Here is a 25,366-nt window from a genome sequence, read left to right as displayed (position 1 = left end):
TGGCACGTGATTGAAAATTACCACTATTATAGTTGAAACATATTCAGCAACGTTGTTTAATTTGAAAATGTGTAAAATTTTAACACTATAATAGTGTGAAATCGGATAAATTAATTATTTAATTGCGATCTGTGTAAAATTTCTCACTATTATCGTTAGTTGGATCAGCAATTGTCGTAACTTCCTCATTACTTCATCAGCACTTCTTCTAACAACGTGGAAATACACATACTATACAAGAACTGTTGATGAACTGATGTGGAAGTTACGACAACTGCTGATCCTACTGACGTTATAGTCATAAAAAATTTTCGACAATGTTTTGTAATTTAAAACTGTTGAAAAATTCTAAAAATTACCACTATTATAGTGTGATTATAGTTTTTCATATTATTATAGTGTGAAAAAATACACAACTTTATGGTATTTTTTGTCACATGATCAAAAATTAACACTATTATAGTTTGATCATAATTTTTCCGCACTATTACAGTGTGAAGCCTTGTGTATTTCAATTCAACCAAATTTGTTGAATTTTTAAACAAAAAGTTGTGTAAAAATTGTTGAATTTCCATTTAAGACATATACTTCAGTCGTGATGCTTTTCATTGGGCAAAAGTCATATAGAACATCAAATATTTATATGCATAATAAGTATACCGTGAAGATCCGAGCATCAGATGTAATCATTTCGCATTATGGAGGATCGCGAGTACAAAAAAAAACATTTCAAATGTCTAAAAAGGCGAAAAAACTAAAAAAAAGCGAAATGAAAATTCAACAATTTTTGAGTTTACACACAAAAATTCAACAATTTTTAAATTCAACAACTCCAAATTCAACAACTTGAAATTCAACAACTTTAAATTAAACAATTTTAAATTAAACATTTTTTCCAAATTTAACACTACAATAGTGGTGTGAAAGATTACACACTATAATAGTGTTAATTTTTTTACTCTGTATTTGTTATTTACAGACCAATTTGATAATTAAACTTGAATAATTTTTGTGTTATTGTAACATACGTTAAGGGTGAGGGGGAGTGGCCTATTTCTTCTTAAGCGACATAGTTCAACAGAGAAATTTTCTGAATAAAATTATTGTGATCGATTGTAACTGTAGTGTAACAGTATCGTCTATCGTAGTAATAGAGTAAAAATGAATAAAACATATTAAAAATAAAGGAAAATGTTTATTAGGGGCGTGACTTAAAGTTCTTCTGCTCACTAGTCATACAGATCGTAAATAAGTAGAAGGCTTGGCATCGTTGGCATTAAGATTTGTGCTCTTTCTTACTCTTTGGCGAAGTTTTATTGACCATAATGAAATTTATGAAGCTTATAACAATTTTTTTTATTTCGAAAATCATCTATTCAAAATTAGGTGTATTGATTGCTTATGATCAAAAATATGATATTTTCAAATGCGTTTCAAAAACGTTGTTGCATAATGTCGAGCTCAGTCTCTGTGGAATATTGGCTCTTTTTGCCATTTCGTGTTATTTTGTGCAAAATTGCACTGGACGAAACGATTAATAAAAGATTTATTGAGCAATTTTCTATACACTAAATGTTTCATTTCTTTGCACTTTGACAACAAGATGTTATTAAAATGTTTGCAAAAATTGCGTAAGAAATCTTATTTTTTTAGTGAGATTGTAGGAAGGGAATTTCACGAATTTATATTGTGTTAGACAGGAGTATTTAACTTTTACCTTCACCCTGATTGTAATTAATCAACAGTTTGCGATGAGTTCTATGTGTATTTTCTCTCAAATAAATCTCATAATTTCTTTGCATAACTATTGATTACTTTTTATGTTGGTAAGTCATCGTGGAAAAAGAGAGTCAAATGTTACTTAGTACATACAACCTTGACCAGTTTTTTAGACTCTACCGTTTTGTGGTACCATCGTCGTGATTTTTTTTACCGTACATTATAATTATTATGATCATTTGAAGACATAACCAAATTATTTTGAATATGTATGTATGCTATAGTAATAGTGAGTGTGACTGTGATATGTGTAGAAATCTACATCTCATTATTTCTTACCAGACGATGCAATAAATGGCATTTTTATTTTCATACGTAATATATACATCGTCTCACACCATTTGTTGATACATAGACAAATGAAAGATGTTGATCGAAAAATCAGCAATAATTGGGTGTATAAATACTGTGATTTTTTCTGTATAATTTCCACACATTATTGTATGGAAATTCTCTGTAATGCTTTATTTACTATTTCAATGCAGAAATAAGTAAACAAGCTCATTGAGAAAATGCTTCTGGTTTCTTTGACTTTGCTTTTTATCGTACTAAAGGGTTTTTAATGATATTGTAAGGTTGTTTTAATATATTCATTACGGTTTTGAAGACAATTATCTCTACAAATTGTGTTTAGGGTATCCTAACCTCAAGTGATATTAATTACGATTTATTCCAATTATCACAAAATTTCCAGTCCTGTGAATGCTCTCAAACTTTTTAAAAGTTTTCTACGAACTCTTGTTGATCACCAAATCGAAAGTGAAAAATGATTTTGATTTTCTTTCGGAACTATGGAAAATCTCATACTTGAAATGTTGAGAAATAATTACTTATTTCTCACACAGATTGATATACGTATTATTATTATTAATCATATCGACATATATTTTTTACAATGTAATTATGCTGCAAAGTCGTGTATTCTATGTTGGAAAAATGTGCTTAGTCCATCGTAGGGGAACGTAGGGCCAGTAGGGGAATTCTATAATTTTTGTAGCATTGTCACACGTGAGCTCGAGGCTTGACAATGCCAATTGAGCTTTCTTCTCATATGAGTTCGAAAATGCAATTCATTGTTTTTTTTAATGAAATCAACTTTACTTAATCTACTTAATGATATAACGCAAATACACTCCGTCTTGGTTGATTTGTTTAATAAAATTCATTGTAATTTGAATTGCCAGAAATCACAAATATGTGACTTCTGAGAATGCCACGTATGAGCTGAAATGGCAATGTCACGGCTACAGACTTGCATTTTCGAAAAAGCTTCGAAAAGCTTTCGCCATTTGTCATATGACATTACCAGACTATTACAGAATTTCTCTTCAGGAGCACCTCCCCCGAGATGTGGATGTCTCTTACATTCTCTCGAAGTTTTACTACGATTTTACACATGTAAAAGAGCCTTTTCTCTAGACATTCAGTTGCTTGCGCCGGGCGAGTCTTTAACTCACAACTGTTAGAGTCGAAACAGAGATCTCATTCCTCAAGACGCAACGCTTTTGCCTATTGCATCACTGAGGTCCCTAGATTACCCCTAGATCCCTAGGTAAGACACCTTTGAATTGGGGCACCTTTAAAACATAAGATTTTTCCTATCCTTCAATAGATCCAGTAGGGGAATTCTTTAACAATATGACAATGTCATATGACAAATTTTCATGGTAAATTCTGGCGCTGAATAACATTTAAGCCCAGTAATTATCAAATGACACTTAGAAAGGGCTCTATGAAGCTCTTAGTAACTGATATGAATCGGATATTCGATTAATTCTTCCGAATTTACTATTTAAAAAATTTTAAATTTGCCATGTGACATTGCCATACGATTATAGAATTCCACTACAGGTCTTACCAAATTATAATTCACAATTATTAGTTTGTGAAGATAAATTATGGCAAGGTTCAATTCCATTTAAAAACAAGAGTAAAAAGCTCAATTTTAAAGGTAGTCCAATTTAGATGCCCAACTTCCTTTACGGTTCTAAATGTACGGTTTTACTCATCCATATAGCTAAAAATGTTCTATGATAATTCTTCTAAACAAAACAAGTCTATAAAACAACGTAATACGCTCAAAATATAATTATTAAAATAAGATTTTAAAACTTTTAATTAATATTTCCGGTTTTAGTTATAAAAGTGGGGATCCTGAATTAGGAGGCCAACAATTACAGTTGTTCGAGATTTTTTTTTTAGAGAAGGGAAATACCAACCTTCATGAAATTTTAATAACCTCTAAAATTTTTAAACTGCTATTAAACTATTTTTAGAAAAATCAAAATTATTTAGGTTCAACTAGAAGTGAATTTCATTCCGACGAAAATAAACTTTAAATCATTTTAATCGGTCTATAATTTTTTTTTTATTTTTCTCATTATTTCGTCAAAATCGTAAAAATGAAAAGTGAAAAACCACTTCAATTCATCAAAGCTTTGGATATTCGGCCGAACGCTTGCAAATCCAATCGAAGCTGTTTTGCTTTCGTCTCTATTTATCTATCGATTTAAGCAATCGGGATTTAAAATATTGATACCGCACTAAATAAATAGTAAGTTTAATTTTTTACCATACATCTGTGCACATGATCGGTTTTAAACTTTAGTGTGCATGTATTTATCATCATATCTTTCATCTGTCACCGTCTTAAGGCCGTTTTCTAACCGCCAGGGTAAAAACGATAGAAAATCTCTTCGCATGTTGTGTGTTTCGAATGTTTTAGAAGTTATACTTCTAGGGTGGAGTAAGTACTTTTGGCTACTTTAAGGTTTCTTATGCTCGTAATTTTATTAATCTCTATTTAAATAAAATGAAATTTTGTACAAAGATACCTTAAAGCCGTTTCTTCCTAATAATCCAAGAGAATTCCCAAAATTTTTTGGATATTTTAGTGAAAAATTCATTTTATGCAACTATGCATGTTTCAGTACTTTTGACCACTTTGTAAGCACTTTTGGCCATTGTGTGTAAGTACTTTTGGCCACTTGTTTCCAATAGAATTTTAATAAAATATCAGAAGAAATAGCTTTCGAAAACTTTCACAAATACACAGCACAAGTCCTATTCTTATTTACCACTAATTTTATGTGATTATTAGAGTATTTTAAACGACTTTTTCACATTTTCTATTTGATGTAAAAATCAGTCAAAAGTCACGATTGTTTTTACTGAAATCCGCGAGGTGAGCCGCTACGTGTGAAATGTATGGGAAAATGAATGGCCAAAAGTACTTACACAGCCGAAAAAAGTAAGCTCTTTTAGCCACATCCTATTTTCATTTAATTTGTTAGAAAACCTCATTAAGGATGATATCACAATAAAATTTACTTAATTAAGAAATGGACTTTCATTGAATAACATCAAATATTTTCATCAAAAATATGAAATAATGCAAAATAATTTCTCTTAACATTAACAAGTTTCTTAAGAATCCCATGTTTTTTTTAGTGATTGTTTACCTTGTCGAGAATTTCTTTCAATAACTTAGAATTAATCAAGTCGATACAAAATCAAATATGGTTTTTTGATTCGTTAGATTAGAGGTTGCGAAATAAGACCATTTTCCTGTTCTAAATAAACTCATAATTGCCTTATAGTGCGATTTTACTTTAGGTGGCCAAAAGGGCTGACTCTACCCTACCTTTCTTAATTTTTTATTACAAATTTGTTCTTCTGTGAGTTGATGGCAATATCAAAAGTCTAACTCCTAATAGTTGATTTGCCATTGTTCATTCTATTTTACAACCAAAAAAAGTTTTTTTTAATTATTTAATAATATAAGAATTTTAACGAATGACGAAAATGCCTTGACTATTATAATCTTAATGAATCTTGACTATTATAATACGATTTGGATTACCATTCGATACTTTCTTTGATCCTTTTGCCATGAACCGCGACATTTGCAATAAATTCAAATTAATTATTTTCTTGACACATACACAGAAAACTTCGTGGGAGTTCCCAGGCAGTTTAACACTTTTTTGTGTGTAAAAGTTTTTGAAGAAGGCTATTCATCTGTCAATTTAATAAACAATAGAAATTTTTTACCAAAAAAATATCTTAAATTGCGTTAATTATAATTTTTCACCTTTTCCCATTTTGTCCTATTTACTGTTCAACTATATTTTTTATTATTTTTTTTCTTAATATGCTATTTTGATAACTAATGAAAACCCCTTAGTTTGGGAACAAAAAAGGTAAAATGTGAAAAAATTAGTTGTATGAAAACATTGTCTATTTTCTGTACATAAATTTCATGCGTTACGAAATATTTTAGAGATGCCCATGTTGATGATCTTTTGTTGTCTCCGACTGGGTAATTTTGTTATGAAAATTGAACAGTAGATTTCTTCTAAAAATTCCTTCCGTCTCACCAGCGAAGCACTCCCAGTTAGTTTATTTTTGTTAAGATTGTGTGAAATTTAATGCACAATCTTGTGCAAGATCAACTATCAAAATTTCTCTTTATGTGCACACAACTACTTAGCTTGAGGATGAGATGGTCAATTTAGATGATCAAGGAAAGATTGAAGATTTAATGTTCATTTTGACGCCCATTCTGTATGCTATTCTTTGTATATAAAATATTATTTGAAGCAAAACATGCATTTAAGATGCAAGGAAAGTTTTCTTTTCATCAACCATGCGTGTATTGCAGAGTTTATGGTATATAGGAATGTGAATGTACGATTGCTAAATTGTGTTTTCTAGCAAACAGAAACTCAAGAGGCAAGTGTTATAATTATACATCAAACCTATTTTGATTGTTTTACTCCACTACTTGGTAGTTAAGAAGAGTTACAGATGTCTCTGTATATAATTTCCCTGGATTTCTTGTGGGAACATTTAGTTGCAATATAATCTGTGAAGTTTTATTGAATAATTTGTTCAGTGTTACAATTCAGCTTTCTTGTCAGCTTCTTCTTTGTCAATCTTCTTCCAATGAGATCCGATCAAATCAGCTGCTTTTTCTCCAATCATTATTGTGGGAGCATTGGTGTTTCCACTGGGAATAATTGGCATAATACTACTATCTACAACTCTAAGTTTCTTAATACCCCTCACTCTCAATTCTGGATCAACAACTGCTTCGGGATCTGAGTCAGGACCCATTTTGACTGTTCCAACTGGATGGAAACAAGTAGTGCTCATATAACGTACATAGCATTTCCAGTAGTCATTAGAATCCTTTTCAAGCTTATCACATTCTTCTATCTTGACGCGGACTTCTTGAGCCTCGTGCTGTTGATAGGGCTTAGTTTTGGACATTTCCTGAAGAATCCTTATAGCTCGAACAACAGTATCCATTTCACTTTCATCTTCGAGGTAATTTGCTGTAATCTTAGGATAGTCAAGAGGATCTTTACTGCGAAGTTCAATTTTTCCCGGAACTTTTTGTTTTGTTAGAACAACGCCATGAACAAGGATATCTCCTGTTTCATATTCTTCAAGGATAGATTTCTCAATTTCCTCTTCAAATCCATATGTCGAGAGAAACTTGGTAAATCCAGGAACTCCTCTGAGATAGTGAATATTTAGGATCTGAACATCAGGCACACTGCTCGAAGCATTCTGTGTGTTTATAAATCCTACAATATCCGTAAGACCAATACCGGACATTGGTCCAATATTGTGAAGGAAATACAGGAAGATATTATCGGCCATTTCTCTATTTGCAGCATCAGCATCGAAGGGTTCTGATGTGTGAAATTTGAGGAAGTAAGGTACAAAGAGATGATCCTGTAAATTTTGTCCAACGCAGAGATCCTTTTTTACTTCAATACCCAAAGATTCAAGATGCTTTGCCGGACCTATTCCCGAATGCATGAGAATTTGAGGAGAATTAATAGCACCGGCAGAGAGGATAGTTTCCCTGGAAGATTTTACTGTGAATGTTTTATCCTCATGCACGAATTCCACACCATTTGCGTCACCGTCATCGTTAAAAGTGACTCTTGTAACTTGAGCATTTCGGATCACATGTAGATTTGTTCGATTTTCAGCTGGTTGGAGAAAGGCCTTTGCTGCACTACATCTTCGTCCTTTGTCCACAGTTCCGAGTGTTTTACCCCAACCCATTTGATCTGCTCCATTGATATCTTCGTTCTTTTTGAATCCTGCTTCTGCAGCACCATTTAGGATTACATTTCGCATTGTATCCGTAGCACTGTAAAATGTCTCTGTTTTTAGGGGTCCTCCCAATGCATGGAAGTCACTTCCGCTCATTTCAAACAAATCCATGTTTCTGTTATGTTGAGACTTTTTAAAGTATCTCAGAACATCTTTGTATTTCCATCCGGTATTTCCCATTTCTTCCCATGTATCGTAGTCTTGGCGGTTTCCTCTAACATAGAGCATTACATTGACACTGCTGGACCCGCCTAAAAGTTTTCCACGTGGCCAAAAAGTACCTTTTGGATAGGCTAAGCTTGCCTTATCAGTCTTTTCTGCGTAATATTGCCAATCGTATTCGGTTCTCAGTAAATCAAACATAAGTGACGGTATCTGATAACATAAACAGCGACCTTTATCAGTATAAGTTCAATGAAAGTTCAACAAGATAAATATTTGATTATATGTATTACCTCGGATTCCACTGGTGGATCTCCACCGGCTTCTAACAGTAATACTTTCCAATTTGGGTTTTCACTCAATCGACCGGCTACAACTGATCCTGCTGAACCTGCCCCAACCACTATAAAGTCATAGTGTTCCAGTGATCCTAATCGAAAAGACAAATGGGATCATTAAGCCATATTGCTATTTTTAGATTATGCGTGGTTCTCACCGTCTTTCACGAGAGTTTCGCTAACATCTCTATTTTCCATCGATGGGGGGTGAATATTACAATGTGCTTGAAGAAGCTGAACGAGGAGCACTCTTGTGAGAACAGTAAGTGCTCCTATTTGAGATGAATTGCACGAAACTGGAGCAATCTCCATGTCTTTTTTTCTCAATATATTTTGAAAGAAGACACCTGGGAAGTATTCAATGTTTGAGTCTCAATCACTTTATCGAGTTATCACGATCTTTGCACGAGTTTGCAATACACAACCAATTAAAATCATATAATATAACTCACCAGAAGAAATTGACACACGTCGTTTCACAAATTAAAGTTGTTAAACAACCAGGAGCTGCATAAATGGTGCTACTGCCTCTGAAGACAGTCGGTTAAACACTGAAGTGAATACACCTCTACTTACAATTTCTGCATGAAAACATTTGCTTTTTATTCATTATCTTATCGCTTATATCCATAGTGATTGACAAGAAAAGTCTTAAAGTTATTTCGATACAAGTTTTAAGATAGGGAGAATAAAGTGCTGAAAAAGATCGAGGTATTAACGACGATCGATAAGGACGTACTTTTTTCACATTTTAAACTGAAATCTAGAAATTGATTGCTACCCAAAATCCAGTTTACAATTCTTCATGTCTGTTCGTATCATATTTCCAGTCCTCTTTGATCAAGTCCGCACCTTTTTCTCCAATCATGATTACAGGAGCATTGGTGTTTCCTGACACAATGTCAGGCATGATACTAGCATCAACAACACGTAATCCTTTGATACCTTTGACCCTTAGTCGAGGATCTACAACGGCTTCCTTGTCAGAGTCTGGACCCATCTTGGCTGTTCCAACTGGATGATAGAGAGTTGTAGCCATATGCCTAATATAACATTCCCAATACTTTTCAGAAGCATATTCTGATCTGTCACATTCTGACAGTGGTAGTCTGATGTACTGGCCTTCATGTTTCTTGAATGTTTCGGTACCTAAGAATTTCATATAAGTCTGAATACCCCGCATTAGAGTTTCAATATCATAGTCATCATCGAGATAGTTAGCATCAATCTTAGGATAATACTCTGGTTCAGCACCTCTCAGTTCAATTGTTCCCTTAGACTTTTGATTGAGTAGCGTTACCAAGACACATCCTACATCACCTTCTTGACTAGCATCTTTAACAATTTTAGCAATGCTATGTTCATATCCGAAAGCACCAAAGGCATATACAAGTTCTGGGGCTTTCTTAGCAAATGAGAAGTGATGGAATTGAATATCAGGGAAAACACTGTCGTTCTTTGTGTTAACAAAACCCATACTGTCCGAAGTACCGATACTGGAAAGGGGTCCACTTCGATTGAGAAGATACTTGTACAGCACTTCACCCATGGCTTCTGGACTCTTCGCAACGGCACTTGATTTGTGGAATTGGAAGAATAGGGGTACAACAACATGATCCTGAAGATTTTTACCAACTGGTAAATCCATTACAAGTGGTATACCATGCTCTTTTAGCTGATCTTTTGGACCGATACCCGAAAGCATGAGGATATGAGGTGTATTGATTGCTCCCCCAGATATAATCACTTCTTTTTTAGCTTTTGCAACAAGGACTTTTTTCGAATTCAATTTCACTTTTACTCCCGTTGCCGTTTTGCCATCGAATTCTATGTTCAGGGCATGGGCATTTTTCACAACGTGCAAATTAGGACGATCCTTGGCAGGGATTAGAAAAGCTCTTGCTGTACTCATTCGTACGCCATCAGCAGCAGATCCTTGAGCTATGCCAAATCCAAGGTGTTCTTCACCATTGAAGTCTGTTAGGTATTTGTAGCCTAAATCTTTTGCAGCTTCTGGAAATACCAGCTTCAATGGTTCAGTGTTGGCGAAGAAAGAAACTTTCAAAGGTCCGTTTTTATTGTGGAATTTTCCACCATGAGCATCTGAAACTTCGGTATTTTGATTGCCTTCGGATTTCTTGAAGTAATATAGCACATCTTTCCATCCCCATCCTGGATTTCCTTTTGCTTCCCATTGATCATAATCACGACGATTACCTCTAATGTAGTTCATTGCATTGATGGAACTAGTTCCACCTAGTAGTTTTCCTCGAGGCCAGAAACTTCCACCAGGAATTGATTTACTGGCTTTATTGGAATATTCCGTTCGATATCTCCAGTCATAATCTGAATCTTGGAGATAATAGAATGTTGCTGGAATCTAAAGATATTTATTTTGGTATAGCCGTAATACTAAATTTGGTTTTCTGCCAATTCTGAGAAGCTTACCTCGACTTCTACTGGAGGATCACCTCCGGCTTCCAGAAGTAATACCTTCCAGTCAGGATTTTCACTCAAACGACTTGCAACTACAGCACCAGCTGATCCAGATCCCACAACAATAAAGTCATACTCCTCAAAACCTGTTGTAAAGGGGTTTATAGATTAACTTTTTCCTATTTTTTTTTTAACTGTTTTGAAAATTTCATGCCTTTTTCAAGCACTGTTGGACCATAATCCTTTGGCCAGGCTTCCGGGGGAGAGATTGCACATTGGGCCGAAATTAGGGTGTTGATAAGTACACCTAGTAACTGATGCACTGGCCCTGCGCTTTGGGAAGCACAAGGGATTGTGAGGGGATCCATCCTTCAATAAAATCAACTGATTATTATTTTATAAGTAAGGGTGATTTTCAATTTTCCACTAGAGATACTCTTTTGGTAACTTGGAAACTTTTATCAGTTCACTTACTTAAAGAATATGAGAATAATTTATATTTTTGCACTTAGTATTAACTCTCGATGCAATATTTTTGGATTTTCAACTGATTCCTGCCAAAACTGCTTTCACACTGAAGCTAAATAAATAGGCGAATCACTTTATAACTGCACATAAGAGTCTTTTTCAAATCTTATCATTTGTACTTTTAAGAGATAATTCCAGATAGAAGAAGAAATAATGTGAATCTTTTTTTTTGTCGTTGAGTGTGTAATTTACAATCTTCTTCTCAAAGTATTTCCATTTCAATAAATTTATGCCTGTATTTTGCACTTCAAGTAAAGACATGCAATTTATTATTAGTTTGCTCATCTTCAAACTGCATTTTAACTTGTGAACTCTTTAAACGTTTAACTAAACAGTTTATACCGTTTATACCAATGACACTTTTGAGTTCACTTAAACCTGATATGATACGGTTTTATCTCAAATTGTTGAAGATGAGTTGCCAATTTTTGTTTTATTTTATGTAATTCTTTAATGGATCTTATTCACTTACGTGCTTCCTGAGAAGAGTAATATATCGTAAAATTATTGAGGTCTCAAGTAGCCGTTCCCTGTACCTAAGGGGTGAACTTGACTAACGATAGATACGGATTAACACTCTTGAATGAGATTAAACACATATATATACATATACTTTCTGATTTACTATCTGCTCATACTAGAAAATTTTCAATCCATTTATCAGCTTTCATTGTCTTTTTGTTTAATTCAAGAAAAGCGTACTGAATTGTAGGTATGAGTACTATATTTCGTAAAAGTGTATTTTTTATGAAGTGTTATATAATTGATTCCTATTAGAATAAAGTGTATAATTTGGAATTAGTGATACAAGTTGGACAATTTGCCGGTACAAGTTGGAAATGGCTTTTTTCTTGATAAATACAGTACAAAATTTGTTTTTAAGCACAAGAAACCAAATTATAAAACTAAAGCATTAAAAATATACAAATAAAAATGAAGTAGTAAATTTATCAAGACGAAAAGCCCTGTCCAAATTATACCATTGTCCAACTTGTACCACTGTCCAACTTGTACCACTTTACCCTACTTGAAAGTTGATTAGATGATCTTGCAGTTTTTTAAAGCAATTACACAATCATCCAGAGATGTGTAGATTTATTTATTTGTTTGTTTTTAATAACAGAACGGTAAACAACAATGCATTTTCTGCAGTAAAAAGACATTTATTTGTTCAATTTTATATGATAAGGACATAAGAGGATGATTACTAATTTATTTATTCACAACTCCTCGTGCTTCGCTACGTATTTCCAGTCCTCTTTGATTAGATCCGCTGCTTTTTCTGCAATCATGATAGTTGGAGCATTTGTATTTCCTGATACAATATTCGGCATGATACTGGCATCAACCACTCTCAATCCCTTAACACCACGTACTTTTAATCGAGAGTCTACAACAGCTTCTTTATCCGAATCAGGACCCATCTTAGCCGTTCCAACTGGATGATATAGTGTTGTAGATAAATGTCTTGTATAACATTCCCAGTATTCATTACTGTTATACTTTAGTTTATCGCATTCGTGTATGGGGATTTTTAGGAATTGAGCCTCATTATTTTTAAATGTTTCTGTTTTCAACATTTTCATATATTTCCTAATTCCGCGAATTAGTGTATTAACATCTTCTTGAGCATCAAGATAGTTGGATACGATTCTAGGTTGATAGTCTGGTTCAGGATGTGCCAATTCGACTCTTCCTCTAGATTTTGGATTGAGAAGGGTTACAAAAATAGCCGCAATTTCAGTTTTCTTACTGGCCTGAACGATTTTCTTAATGATGTAGTCCTCATATCCTAGTGAGAGAAAGACAAATTGGATTTCGGGAGCATTCTTTTTGAAAGAGAAGTGATGGTATTGAATATCCGGAAAAGCACTGTCATTTTTCGTATTGATGAATCCTATTGTGTCAACTGTGCCGTGACTCGTAAGGTCTCCTATTTTATGAATGAGATACATGTATATAGCCTCAGCTATGTTTTCCTTAGTTTTTTCTGCTGCGCTTGATTTGTGAAATTTAAAGAATATTGGCACAATGACATGATCCTGAAGATTTCTTCCAATTGGTGTATCATGGATAACAGTTATATTATGATCTCTTAGGTGATGCTTAGGACCAATGCCCGAGACCATGAGGACATGAGGAGTATTTATTGCTCCAGCTGACATTATCACTTCTTTTTTGGCCTTTGCGATAAGAATTTGCTGATTGTTTATATTTACCCTTACTCCGGTGATTGCACCTTCTTTGGTCTCTAAGTTCAGGACAAAGGCATTCTTGACTATGTGTAAATTAGGACGGTCTTTAATAGGATTCAGGAAGGCCTTGGCTGTGCTAAATCTTTTTCCATTTTGAACAGTTCCTTGTACTTTGCCAAATCCAATGTGGTCCTCAGCATTAAGATCCTTGAGGTGTTTATATCCTAAATCTTCTGCAGCTTCAATGAAAACAAATTTTAATGGATCATTATCTGGGAAATGTTCAACATTCAAAGGTCCGTCTTTTGAATGGAATTTCCCTTCTTCCAATTTGACCAAATCGTCATCTTGATTTCCTTCGGATTTCTTGAAGTACTGAAGAACATCTTTCCAACCCCATCCTGGATTCCCCTGAGACTCCCACTGATCATAATCACGTCGATTACCCCTTATGTAGATCATGGCGTTCATAGAACTGGATCCACCTAACATTCTACCACGGTTCCAGGAGCTTCCACTTGGAATTGATTTGCTAGCTTTATTGGACTTTTCCGCTCTATAGTTCCAATCAAAGTTCGATTGTTGGAGGAGGTAGAAAGTACCAGGTACCTAGTACAAAGATTTCAATTAGTTTACAATGCTAGGGCAGGTTATATGTTTAAATAAGTACTTCGGATTCAACGGGAGGATCTCCTCCTGCTTCCAGAAGCAATATTTTCCAATCCGGATTTTCACTTAAGCGATTGGCAACAACTGAACCTGCTGATCCTGCACCCACAATTATAAAGTCATACTCCTCAAAATCTGTTAAAAAAAAAAATATTAAAAAAAAATGTATGTGCGTAGGTTCAAAATGGTCAGTTAGGTCAGTTAGAGTTCCTTGCCTTTTGCTTCTAACACAGTCGGTGCATAATCTTGAGGCCACATTTCGGGAGGTGAAAGAGCACATTGTGCGGTAAGGAGCGTGTTGATAAGAAGGCCAATTAACTGATTCGCCGGTCCAGCACTATGGGCAGTACATGGCACTGTGAGTGGGGCGAGCGGATCCATGAGTCACACAAAAAAAACGACTCGCAAATTGTTCAATCTGCAAATTAAACATACATTGGCTTACACATATGATTTTTTTTTCTTATCTTCTCACAACGTGTAAGTATTTTATTCGTCAATTTTTTTACCAATAAAATCGACGTGTCTGTAAGATTCTTTATGAGCTTAAAAATCAATCAAAGAGATAATGTTTCTCAATCATAAATACTTACTATATTAAACTTGATATATTGGTGATAAAAGTGAAATATTCCAATTTTTCTGTATTTTCACACACACTCCCGACCTTCTGGTTTGTTTTTGGGAGAGAGATCTTAGAAAAATGAACTGTTCCCCAATGGAACTCTTTTAAGACTGACGCTGAGAAACTCCAGGAATAACTTCGTAGCTCCATATGAAAACTATGATTTGACAATCTTATCGGTTGTTCTTCATTGAAATAATCCCAGATATAAATTAAAAAATGGGTACATATCGTATTATTGGATTTTTTTTAAATTGAAATATGAACACGTTGCCGACCTGAAAAGCAATCCAAATTTTTGCATTGGGTCGCGAATTGTGAATTTTATCTCTTTCATTTTATCAGGAAGACTTATTTTTAAAATTTGCACATATTTGTCAGTGTCTATTTCCAAACTCAACAAGGGTATAGAGTTCAGTCTGTACTGATATGAAAGTATTTATCAGTAAATTGCAAATGATATAAATTCCATGCCGGCATTTCTCTTAACCTTGCACTTCTTCATGTATTGACTTATAAGTCATGTGAAACAATACGAGAATATAACAACATTAAAGGCATGACAAGTTTGTGATATGATCTAGATTTGCTGAAAAATTCATGAATTTGTTTTACCTAATTCGATATGATACGTTAGTATGTCTTAAATAGCAGAATACACGTTCTATGAAACCAAATGTCGAGTGTTTCGAATACTCTTCAAGTAATATAAATGCTTTCCTCTATTAGCATTTGAATTTGTTCATTGATTCCACGGTTATTTTCTTCATAAGCCATAAGCTTGACAAATCTGTGTCTATAAAAACACAGTAGAGGGAAGTGGAGCACCTTTGAAATAGGGCTTTTTTCTCCTATTACTACTCGAACTCAAAGAGCAGTTATTTAATCGACATTTTTTTCAACTTTGTTCTAGAGCTTAAACGGTAAGAGATATTGACTTCCGGTCTTCGATGGCCCCTCCTCAAATGACATTATCTCGTACCCAACCTCTTTACTTTTCCCCCTCCCATTTCATACGTTTCCTATCCCTCAAAAATAGGTCAAAAATGAGGTTTTTCCAATTTTGCAAAAAATTGGCCCAAGCTTTTTCAATGATTTTTGGATTGTTTTAGAGCTGGTCCTGGCGAACATTTCGCTTAAACATACCAATGATCGGAAAATTTGCCATTTTGAATTATTGAAGGTCAAAGATCAACCACTTTGGAAGGCTCATTTTTCAACCGATTTGGTTAAATTTGGATTTTTTGGAAAGGTACTGCAAATTAGAACCCGGCTGCATCGGTCTTCATCGGTAATGAATCGGTTAAGTACCGATTTTTGAATAATTTTACATACCTAATAATTAATATTCCCTAAAAATAGTTTTTTCGATTTTTCTCAAAATTGGCCCAAACTTTTTCAATGATTTTTGAATATGTTTTAGAGCTGGTCCAGGCGAACATTTCGCCCAAACATACCTATGACCGGAAAATTCGCCATTCTGAATTATTGAAGGTCAAAGGTCAAATACTTTGGAATGCTCAATTTTCTTTTTGGTTAAATTTGGATTTTTTAGAAAAGTATTGCAAATTAGAACCCGGCTGCATCGGTCTTCATCGGTAATGAATCGGTTAAGTACCGATTTTTTGATTTTGAAATGCTTTTGTGATTTATGAATCAATTTGATCTCTAGTAGATCAGTTATTCCAAAAGATTATGCAAAAAGCTAATTCACGGTGAGATCTATCTCGTGAGTTCGAGCATTCCACAAAGCTTGGGACGCTTTGTTTTTATATAGAGTTGAGTCTTATCATAAAACAATTTAGCTTTGCATTTAGTTTGTGAAACTAAGTCATATCACGGTAAGGTTCATTTTCTTTTAAAAATAAGAGAAAAGATATTACAAAATTGCCCCGCTTCCCCCTAGTAATATGTTTTTGAGATAAGACTAAGCCCCTTCATAAATTCGCTGTGATTAGCGCTGAAGGGTTAAAATTGTGTGATTATTCCCTTCATACCTTCTATCTTTTATGAGTATTCAAGATATTTGTGTACAAATTGATGTATTAAGATCCATGTTAATATTACAATAAAATTACTTCAGGAAAAAACCCATGAGTGTTCATCACTCAATCCCTCTTATTCTACAATGATAGATAAGCCAAATACTTCTTCCATTTGTATGCCTAAAATAAGATTAAAAGCCCTCTCCTGTCAGTTTTCAAGGAGAAAATTTCCAAGTTAAGTGGTTACTTTCTCTTTAGGTTAAAAGAAGTTTTGAATTTTTCTGATAAGCTATTTATTATTGTTTGTGTGTTCTACATCTTCATAATAAATTAATCCGAGATTTTTTTTAGTCACTCAACTTGTCAGACTATCGCAATGTTTAATGTTTGTAAATAAAGCAATTAAAGCTTATTAAATGTTTTTATTGTAATAAATGTTCTTGGAAATTTATTTCATTTAATATTGTCTTGATATATTTATTATTTTTAATTAAAGATTGGAATTAAACAAGAATGAATATGGATTTGTGTTTATTGTATTGTAGAATCAATTCCGCAACTTACCGATTTTGGTTTTAGAACTGAACTCTTTCATTCAAATGAAACTATTTAATATCATAGCATAAATACAATATTCATACTACGACTTGAAAGAATAGTCGTAGAAAATATTTTTTATTTTACTTTTTATAAAAAGCTATGAACAACATAGAATTAAAAAAAAGTCACTGAAGAACAAGAAGAGAAAACAATTTCAAGATTCAATATCAAAGGAACTATCTTTTATTTTGAAACAAATCTATTATAATTGTTAATATTTCATAATTCTTCCTTAACTTCATCTTTCGTGTCACTCTCCTTCTTGTCCCCTGGGTTTTCTTCTTCTGTAGTGTTCACATCGTCTTCCTTGTCGAATTTCTTCCATTCGGTTTTGATCATATCAGCACCTTTTTCACCAATCATAATAGCAGCAGCATTAGTATTGGCGCTAACGATAACAGGCATGATGCTAGCATCAACAACGCGTAGTCCTTTAACTCCTTTAACTCTCAATTCGTCATCTACAACAGCTTCGGGGTCAGAATTTGGTCCCATTTTAGATGTTCCCACTGGATGGTACATAGTTGTGCCCATATGCCGAATATAGCATCCCCAGTACTCATCACTATTGTAATCGAGAACATCGCAATTCGGTAAATCAATTCTAAGCTCTTCGGGGTCATGATAGCTATAGGCCTTAGTTTTTTCATATTCTTGTATACGTCTTATTCCACGAATAGCTGTTTCCAGATCTTTTTGTCCAGCAACGTAATTGGGATAGATTTTCGGATGATCGAATGGATCCGTACTGCGTAATTCAATTTTACCTGGAACTTCTTGTTTTAGCAGAGTTACCATTAGGCAGAGTATATCATACTTCTCTTGCATCTTTCGTAGATATTTATCGACACTGGGTGCATAATCCATAGTCTTCAAATATTCACTGAAATGTGGAGTCAAGCGTCTGAAGTAAAGTGAGTGGAACTGTACGTCCGGGTAGGGTTCGGAATTATTCACCGTGTTATAGAATCCAACAAGATTAAGCATTCCGACTCCCGATAGAGAGCCTTTATTATGCATCACATATGAATAAGTTCTATCGACAAGATCTATTGGTCTAGATGATGGCTCCTTGTTTTTGTGAAAACCAATATAAATTGGTATTGCGAAGTGATCCTGGAGATTTTTACCAACTGCTAAATCCATCTTCACAGGTATTTTCATCTCTTCGAGATGTTTCTTCGGACCAATTCCGGATAACATTAATAATTGGGGAGTGTTGACTGTTCCAGCAGATACAATAGTTTCTCTCTTGGACTTTACAGTAAACTTTTTATCATTTAGACTCAATTCAACTCCTTGAACTTGATTTTCATCGTTCAAATTCACTTTTGTAACATGAGCATTCTTGACAATGTGCAAATTAGTTCGATTTGCGGCGCGAATTAGAAAACCCTTAGCTGGACTACATCTTCTTCCATTGTCAAGGGTTCCAAAAACATTAGCCCATCCAATATGTTGATCAGCATTGATGTCCATATGTTCAACTTCACCAAGTTCAAAAGCACCTTCTTCAACAGCAATTTTCATCATTTCAACATCGTGATAGTAATCTATACTCATAGGGCCTCCTTTAGCATGAAATTGACTTCCAGTTAATTCAAAGAGATGCTCAATTTTGTTATTTTCAGAGCGTTTGAAATATTTTATCACTTTCTCCCAATTCCATCCCATATTACCCAATTCTTCCCATGTATCGTAGTCCTTTTTGTTTCCTCTTATGTACAAATTTGCATTGGTTGATCCTGAACCACCTAAGAGCTTTCCTCTAGGCCAATAATGGGTTTTACTAAATCCTAAACCCGTATTAGACTTTTCTGTGTAATATTTCCAATCAACTCTAGATCTAAAGAGAGCCAGGGGCATATTTGGAATCTGCAAGAAGAATTTTGAAAAAGTAAAAGTAACGAATTGAACAAACTCTGCAAAAAAAAGACTAGAGCTTACCTCTCAGACGTAACAGAAAATTCAAGTGAAACGAGGAAAAACAACTAACACTTAAGGATTTATGAGTGAAGTGAAGTAAAAGCAGTGATTACACCTCTAAATGTTTGAGTGAAAACTGTAAAAAGACATTTATTGAAAAAATTACAAAACAATCTCTAACTTTTCAGTTTACAATTCTTCATGTTTGCTATCATCCTTCCAATCTTCTTTGATCATATCGGCGCCTTTTTCTCCAATCATAATTGTTGGAGCATTTGTGTTGCCAGACACAATTTCGGGCATGATACTGGCATCAATTACTCTCAATCCCTTGACACCCTTAACTCTGAGTCTTGGATCTACTACAGCGGCTTTGTCAGTATCGGGACCCATCTTAGCTGTTCCAGCTGGATGATAGAGAGTTGTAACTACATTTCTGATGTAGCACTCCCAGTATTCTTCACTGGGAAATTCAAGTTTATCGCATTCGGGAATTGGTACTTTAATAAATTGTGCTTCTTGAGATTTGAATGCTTCTGTTGGAAGGAATTCTTCGTAGTAATGCTTAACTCCTCGCTTGAATGTGTCAACATCTTCTGTATCCTCAAGATAGCCAGAATATATCTTAGGCTTATGTTCTGGTTCATTGGATCTTAGAACAATTTTTCCACGAGATTTTGGATTGAGTAACGTAACCATAACCATAATAATATTTTGATCCTTATTTTCTTTAATGACTCTTTCGACTATTGGCTGTTCAAAAGCAATAGTTGAAAGTGTGAAGAAAATCTCAGGAGATGCTTTCTTGAAGGAGAAGTGATGATACTGAATATCTGGGAAAACACTGTCATTCTTGGTGTTAACGAAGCCCATTGTATCAATGGTTCCATGATTCGTTAAGAATCCAATGCCATGTGTGAGGAACATGTACATAGCGTCGTTCATTTCCTCTCGTGTTATTGCTATAGCCTCTGATTTATGAAATGCGAAGAACATAGGTACAACAGGATGATCTTGAAGATTTTCACCCACGGCCAAATCCTTTACCACTGGAATATTCATTTCTTTCAAATGCTTCTCAGGTCCAATACCTGAAAGCATAAGAATTTGTGGGGTGTTGATTGCGCCTGCAGATAAAATAACTTCCTTCTTTGCTTTTGCTAGTATTTCTTTTGTTCCGTTGACATTAACCTTTACTCCTGTTACTGTTCCCTTATCGTCAATTTGCAAGTCAATTACATGAGACCACTTTGCAACGTGTAAATTTGGGCGTTCTTGAGCAGGTTTAAGGAAAGCCTTAGCCGTGCTAAATCGTTTCCCATTGTGGACAGTACCCTGGATGAATCCAAATCCGATGTGTTCCTCCCCGTTAACATCTTCCAAAATCTCATAACCTAACTCATCAGCAGCTCCATGGATAACAAATTTTAGAGGTTCAGTACTACTGAACAATTCCACTTTTAGTGGTCCGTCGCGTGCATGGAATTGCCCTTCACCCGATTCAACAACAAGATCATCTTTGTTGCCTTCGGATTTCTTGAAGTATTCAAGTACATCCTTCCATCCCCATCCAGTATTTCCATTTTCCTCCCACTGATTGTAATCGCGACGATTTCCGCGGATGTACACCATGGCATTGATAGAACTTGAACCACCCAGCATTTTGCCTCGTGGCCAGAAACTACCATTTTTAATGGACTTGCTGGCTTTATCGGACTTTTCGGCGCGGAAATCCCAATCGTACGCCGAATGTTGCATGGAGAAAAAGAGGTTGGGAATCTAGAATAGAGACAATGAAGTATTATGTAGATTCAATCTCTTCAAAAAGTTATGCGATTTTTAAGCTAGGCTTGAAGTTGAGAATCACATGCAACATTAGGTAATTGGATTTGGATAAAATTTAAAATGCTCTAGTTCAAAATTCATTTACCGCGAGGGTTGTGTTGAGGTTAAATTTATCTTAGGTATATCAAAAACGAATGAGATTTCAATTTATATTATACTAGTATTACAGTTATTAATCTTATTTTCCCCAAATAAGCTTAAAGTAAAATTTCCATTTCCATGAGATTAAATATATATAAGAAAGTTTGATCATGCAACTTCCCAGGGAGATTCTTAAAGTTCTAGGCGAGTTGCCAGAGATTCACGGGCAATCCAGTCTTCCTTTATGATATCCGATGCTTTCTCCGCAATCATTACAGTGGGTGCATTAACACCGCCACTAGGAAGAGTTGGCATGATACTAGCATCAACAACTCTAAGTCCTTTAACCCCTCTGACATTGAGTCTAGGATCAACGACAGCCATACGATCGGTATCTGGACCCATTTTGGCCGTTCCAACAGTGTTGTATGTCGTTGTTACCATGTGGCGACTGTAGCAATCCCAATATCTCTTTGTACCATCATTTATGCCACATGTTAAAATGGGAATTTGGAGTTCTTCAACTTGATTCTGACGGAAGGCCATCGTGAGAAGAAATTTCTTCTGAATTTCTATTCCTCGTACTAAGGTATCAACATCATCGCGTTTTTCGAGGTATTTGTGATTGATGTGAAGAGCATCGAGAGGATTTGCCGTCTGCATCTTAAGTTTGCCCATTGATTTTGGTTGAAGAAGGATGATCCAAGAGATTAAAAGATCTCCTTGATCAATAGCACTCTCTAAAATTCTATTTATACTTTCGTCATAACCCATAATTTCTAGAAATTTCAGGAATATGGCTTTATCACCCATTTTGAAGAGATTGTATTGGATTTGAATATCTGGGTAGCGATCAGTCAGATTGACGGTATTGAAGAATCCTACAAAATCAAGGATATAGCTTTCTGATATATTCCGCTTTGTAAGGTAGTGGTAGAAGGCGTCCATTTCTTCACGTGTGAATTCTACTGGTTTTTTCTGATGAATGCCATGAGGGCAGATTGGAGTCTCTGTTGGGGGTTGAGGCACATTCTCAATAGGCACCTGAACAGGGGGACCTTGTGTATTTTTTGGGATTTTCATGAAAAATGGCACAGTTATTTGATCTTGTAGGCTCTTCCCAACGGGTAGATCTGTGACCATTGGAATATTTAATTTTTTCATGTATTTCTGAGGTCCTATTCCAGATAGCATAAGAATTTGAGGTGTATTGATAACTCCTGCTGACAAAATAACTTCCTTTCTTGCATTTACGATCATCTCGGTCATCTTGTTGAATGTTATGTATACGCCGGTTGCTGTTGCTGTTAGAGGATCTATTTTTACTTTTGTTACGTGAGCATTCTTGATCACATGCAAGTTTGGACGATCACGAGCAGGAACAAGATATCCTCGTGCTGAACTGCATCTTGTTCCATTGTCGATATTTGCAGATGCACTTCCAAACCCAAGGTATTCATCTCCGTAAATGTCTGGAATTATTCTATGACCTAGTTCAATAGCAGCAGTCTGCAGGGCATCTCTCATGGGATCTGTATTTCGGAATGTGTCGATTTTTAGGGGACCTCCTCGACCGTGGTTTGTAGCAGCCACAGTATTGATTAGTTGATCATTTAGCATATCTTCAGACTTTTTGAAGTACTGTAAAACGGTATTCCATCCCCATCCGACATTTCTGTCCATCTCCCATCGGTCATAGTCCCGATTGTTTCCGCGTAGATGAAGCATGTGATTCATTCCGCTTGTACCACCGAGAAATTTTCCGCGTGACCAAAGAATACCATTTGGATGGCTCAAGCTGGACTTCTTGGACGGTGCTGTCCGGAAGTTCCAATCGTAGGGTGTATTTTGGAGTGTGAATTGCATACAAGGCATCTTTTGATTTTATGTATGTAAGCAAAGCCCCCAGAAAAAGAGAAAAATATAAACATGCAGGGAAAAGCCAATGCCAATTTGTATGCAGGTGTATTAGCAAAGCGTTTTAAGGTGTAGATTTTTGATTGCCGGAGAGGTTAATGGGATGAATAATTTGGAAAAAATAAATGTTAGTAGATTTTGAAAATCAGTTGAGGGTCTTACCTCGGATTCAATGGGTGGATCTCCTCCAGCTTCTAAAAGTAAAACTTTCCAATTGGGATTTTCACTTAGGCGACTTGCAACAACTGAACCAGCTGATCCTGCTCCAACAACAATGAAGTCGTATTCTTCAAAACCTGTCGAGGATTTAACGTATAAAATTAATATTCATGGATGTGTTTCGTATGAAAACCATTCAATCTTCTACCTTTTTCCAATGCAGTTGGTCCGTAGTCTTTTGGCCACATTTCAGGTGGTGATAGGGCACATTGTGAAGCTAGCAGAGTGTTGATTAGTAGACCAATCAGTTGATTTGCCGGTCCCACACTTTGGGAGGCGCATGGCAATGTAAAAGTCTCCATTTGCCACAGAGATACCCTGAAGCTGGATAATCTGTAAAGGGGAGAGATAATGTCAATTTATTTTCTGTCATAATGTATTTTTGTCTCAGATTGAAATTTTCGGGTTATCGTAAAAATTGTGCGCGAAATTTTGTGCACCCGATATGACTTCTGTGCGAGGCTCACCGAAATACACTAGTGATAAGGTCAAGAGAGATTTAAGTGAGCTGTCTTATCATTTATGGTCATAAATATACCGGAGACTTTTACTCTGATAAACAAAAATTGGGTTTTTCATTGGTCCACGTAGGAGTGGAAAATTGGTTTAAAAAATTTCCCAGTCCTCTATTCGTATGTATATATTATTTTTTCACGCTTACGAAATTTTGATTGATGGGATAAAACTTTATGAGTATTGTAAATTAATTTTAAGATACTAATACCATTTTGGATATTGTACACCCAGGTTAATTGTGAAAGTAGTGTAGATAATTTTTCAACAAACACTCAAACATATTCAAACAAAAATGGATCAAAAATGTAAAAAAAAACAATTATTTACTGAAAGCTCTGTCTATAAGTTTAAAAGTATTAAATATTAAATTTCATTATGAACAGATAAATTGCACAAAACCAAATTATTTTATTATTCTTCAATTATTGGAAAGAATATAATTTAAATATTGCAAAATTTTCTTTATGGTAACCCCAAGATAGGTCTTTTTCTTTTCTTTCATCACTGTCTGACTGTCGGAGAAGTTTTGGTTATTTCATTGATTTTTGTGGTTTCAAGAAAACATCATTTCTTCTTTCAATTAATTGATACACAATAAAATAATGTAGTCTTGCAAAAACTTTAAATTGCTAACTAAAAACCACAATTTTCTCATCTTTGTAGTGGTTGAAACTTTGGTTTAAGGGGCAATTATTGACACACTCACCACTGAATTTTTATTTTTGTGGAAAAGAAAACTCCTTACCAAAAATAAAATCAATCCGAATAACTCAACAGCACTTTAAGAATTGACTCACTTTTTCAGGCATGGTGAGAATTTCTACTCATTGTACTATCTTATCAATGTACTGTGGAGGGAGCCGATTGGCAGGGGACGCACTCAAAATGTACATATTTGTTATAATTCGAAAAAAATAATAAGCTTGTTATCAGTGGATTTTTTTTTGCTTAGCACAAAACATTGTATCTGAATGTTCTATTTGTTATTCACCTGATGAATTCTGCGTTCTTAAAGATTTTTCTCTCGGGATGCAAGAAATAGCAGTTTAATCTAACAAGATACGATGGTGTAGAAAGTTAAAGATTATTTGCACAATGACACAGAAATGAGATAAAATTCAGACAACAATAAAGATGATGCACCCGTGATTAGTAGATAAGCCACATCCAAATATTTAGACGTTTAAAAGATTACAACAAATTATAAGTTTCTGCTTTTTGATGCGCCACCAGAGTTTATCATGTTCTTGTTATGAATACTCTTCAAGAACTGACTTTCACTTGATATCTCAATGAGAGAAATCTTACCGGCCGCTTCATTGGAACTAGTTAGACAGCTTTATAGAGTTGATAAAATGCAGATGTATCAGTGGAATAACCCTTTTCTGTTGGTAACCTGCCAGAATGTCT

General features: G+C 34.8%; 5 protein-coding genes across 17 annotated transcripts in view; 1 reads left to right on the top strand and 4 right to left on the bottom strand.

Moving 5' to 3' along the window:
* LOC129798925 (flotillin-2) overlaps positions 1–25,366 on the top strand; it is a 217,030-nt gene that overhangs the window by 92,911 nt on the left and 98,753 nt on the right. The window lies entirely within an intron of this gene.
* On the bottom strand, positions 6,635–8,985 carry LOC129798911 (glucose dehydrogenase [FAD, quinone]-like). The gene is made up of 4 exons (XM_055842411.1): positions 8,867–8,985; positions 8,573–8,761; positions 8,370–8,506; positions 6,635–8,289 (listed from the first exon to the last, which is right to left on the bottom strand). The coding sequence occupies exons 2-4, from the start codon at positions 8,724–8,726 to the stop codon at positions 6,679–6,681; spliced, it is 1,902 nt and encodes a 633-aa protein (XP_055698386.1). The 5' UTR covers positions 8,727–8,761; positions 8,867–8,985; the 3' UTR covers positions 6,635–6,678.
* Positions 8,987–11,507, bottom strand: LOC129798916 (glucose dehydrogenase [FAD, quinone]-like). 2 transcript variants are annotated; one of them, XM_055842417.1, is made up of 4 exons: positions 11,325–11,507; positions 11,065–11,219; positions 10,863–10,996; positions 8,987–10,794 (listed from the first exon to the last, which is right to left on the bottom strand). In XM_055842417.1, the coding sequence occupies exons 2-4, from the start codon at positions 11,216–11,218 to the stop codon at positions 9,208–9,210; spliced, it is 1,875 nt and encodes a 624-aa protein (XP_055698392.1). In that variant the 5' UTR covers position 11,219; positions 11,325–11,507; the 3' UTR covers positions 8,987–9,207. The 2 variants fall into 2 exon arrangements, with proteins under 2 accessions (XP_055698392.1, XP_055698393.1); XM_055842418.1 differs by having other exon boundaries at positions 11,065–11,234; positions 11,325–11,440.
* LOC129798914 (glucose dehydrogenase [FAD, quinone]-like) lies at positions 12,521–14,983 on the bottom strand. The gene is made up of 4 exons (XM_055842415.1): positions 14,836–14,983; positions 14,458–14,660; positions 14,244–14,377; positions 12,521–14,182 (listed from the first exon to the last, which is right to left on the bottom strand). Exons 2-4 carry the CDS (start codon positions 14,621–14,623, stop codon positions 12,599–12,601), a joined length of 1,884 nt encoding a protein of 627 aa, XP_055698390.1. The 5' UTR covers positions 14,624–14,660; positions 14,836–14,983; the 3' UTR covers positions 12,521–12,598.
* LOC129798910 (glucose dehydrogenase [FAD, quinone]-like) lies at positions 17,613–25,265 on the bottom strand. 9 transcript variants are annotated; one of them, XM_055842404.1, is made up of 5 exons: positions 25,100–25,265; positions 24,948–25,007; positions 23,589–23,773; positions 23,384–23,517; positions 19,503–23,179 (listed from the first exon to the last, which is right to left on the bottom strand). In XM_055842404.1, exons 3-5 carry the CDS (start codon positions 23,740–23,742, stop codon positions 21,497–21,499), a joined length of 1,971 nt encoding a protein of 656 aa, XP_055698379.1. In that variant the 5' UTR covers positions 23,743–23,773; positions 24,948–25,007; positions 25,100–25,265; the 3' UTR covers positions 19,503–21,496. The 9 variants fall into 9 exon arrangements, with proteins under 9 accessions (XP_055698380.1, XP_055698381.1, XP_055698379.1 ...); XM_055842410.1 differs by having other exon boundaries at positions 19,503–21,157; positions 25,100–25,249; XM_055842405.1 differs by lacking the exons at positions 19,503–23,179; positions 24,948–25,007; positions 25,100–25,265 and adding exons at positions 17,613–19,327; positions 24,663–24,831.

The sequence above is a fragment of the Phlebotomus papatasi genome, chromosome 1, assembly GCF_024763615.1.
Source record: "Phlebotomus papatasi isolate M1 chromosome 1, Ppap_2.1, whole genome shotgun sequence".
NCBI lineage: Eukaryota > Metazoa > Arthropoda > Insecta > Diptera > Psychodidae > Phlebotomus > Phlebotomus papatasi.
The sequence above is the reverse complement of the archived record's forward strand: the minus strand, read 5'-3'. Positions and strand labels throughout refer to the sequence as shown.

Bases quoted from the DNA above. Each gene is read 5' to 3' on its own strand.
- LOC129798911 (XM_055842411.1), bottom strand. From the start codon at position 8,726: ATGGAGATTGCTCCAGTTTCGTGCAATTCATCTCAAATAGGAGCACTT. The intron at 8,507-8,572 runs GTGAGAACCACG...CTTTTCGATTAG, and splicing joins CGAAACTCTCGTGAAAGACG to GATCACTGGAACACTATGAC. The intron at 8,290-8,369 runs GTAATACATATA...TTATGTTATCAG, and splicing joins ATCCACCAGTGGAATCCGAG to ATACCGTCACTTATGTTTGA.
- LOC129798916 (XM_055842417.1), bottom strand. From the start codon at position 11,218: ATGGATCCCCTCACAATCCCTTGTGCTTCCCAAAGCGCAGGGCCAGTG. The intron at 10,997-11,064 runs GCATGAAATTTT...CCTTTACAACAG, and splicing joins TCCAACAGTGCTTGAAAAAG to GTTTTGAGGAGTATGACTTT. The intron at 10,795-10,862 runs GTAAGCTTCTCA...AAATATCTTTAG, and splicing joins ATCCTCCAGTAGAAGTCGAG to ATTCCAGCAACATTCTATTA.
- LOC129798914 (XM_055842415.1), bottom strand. From the start codon at position 14,623: ATGGATCCGCTCGCCCCACTCACAGTGCCATGTACTGCCCATAGTGCT. The intron at 14,378-14,457 runs GCAAGGAACTCT...TTTTTTTAACAG, and splicing joins GACTGTGTTAGAAGCAAAAG to ATTTTGAGGAGTATGACTTT. The intron at 14,183-14,243 runs GTACTTATTTAA...TCTTTGTACTAG, and splicing joins ATCCTCCCGTTGAATCCGAA to GTACCTGGTACTTTCTACCT.
- LOC129798910 (XM_055842404.1), bottom strand. From the start codon at position 23,742: ATGGAGACTTTTACATTGCCATGCGCCTCCCAAAGTGTGGGACCGGCA. The intron at 23,518-23,588 runs GTAGAAGATTGA...AATCCTCGACAG, and splicing joins ACCAACTGCATTGGAAAAAG to GTTTTGAAGAATACGACTTC. The intron at 23,180-23,383 runs GTAAGACCCTCA...TAAAATCAAAAG, and splicing joins ATCCACCCATTGAATCCGAG to ATGCCTTGTATGCAATTCAC.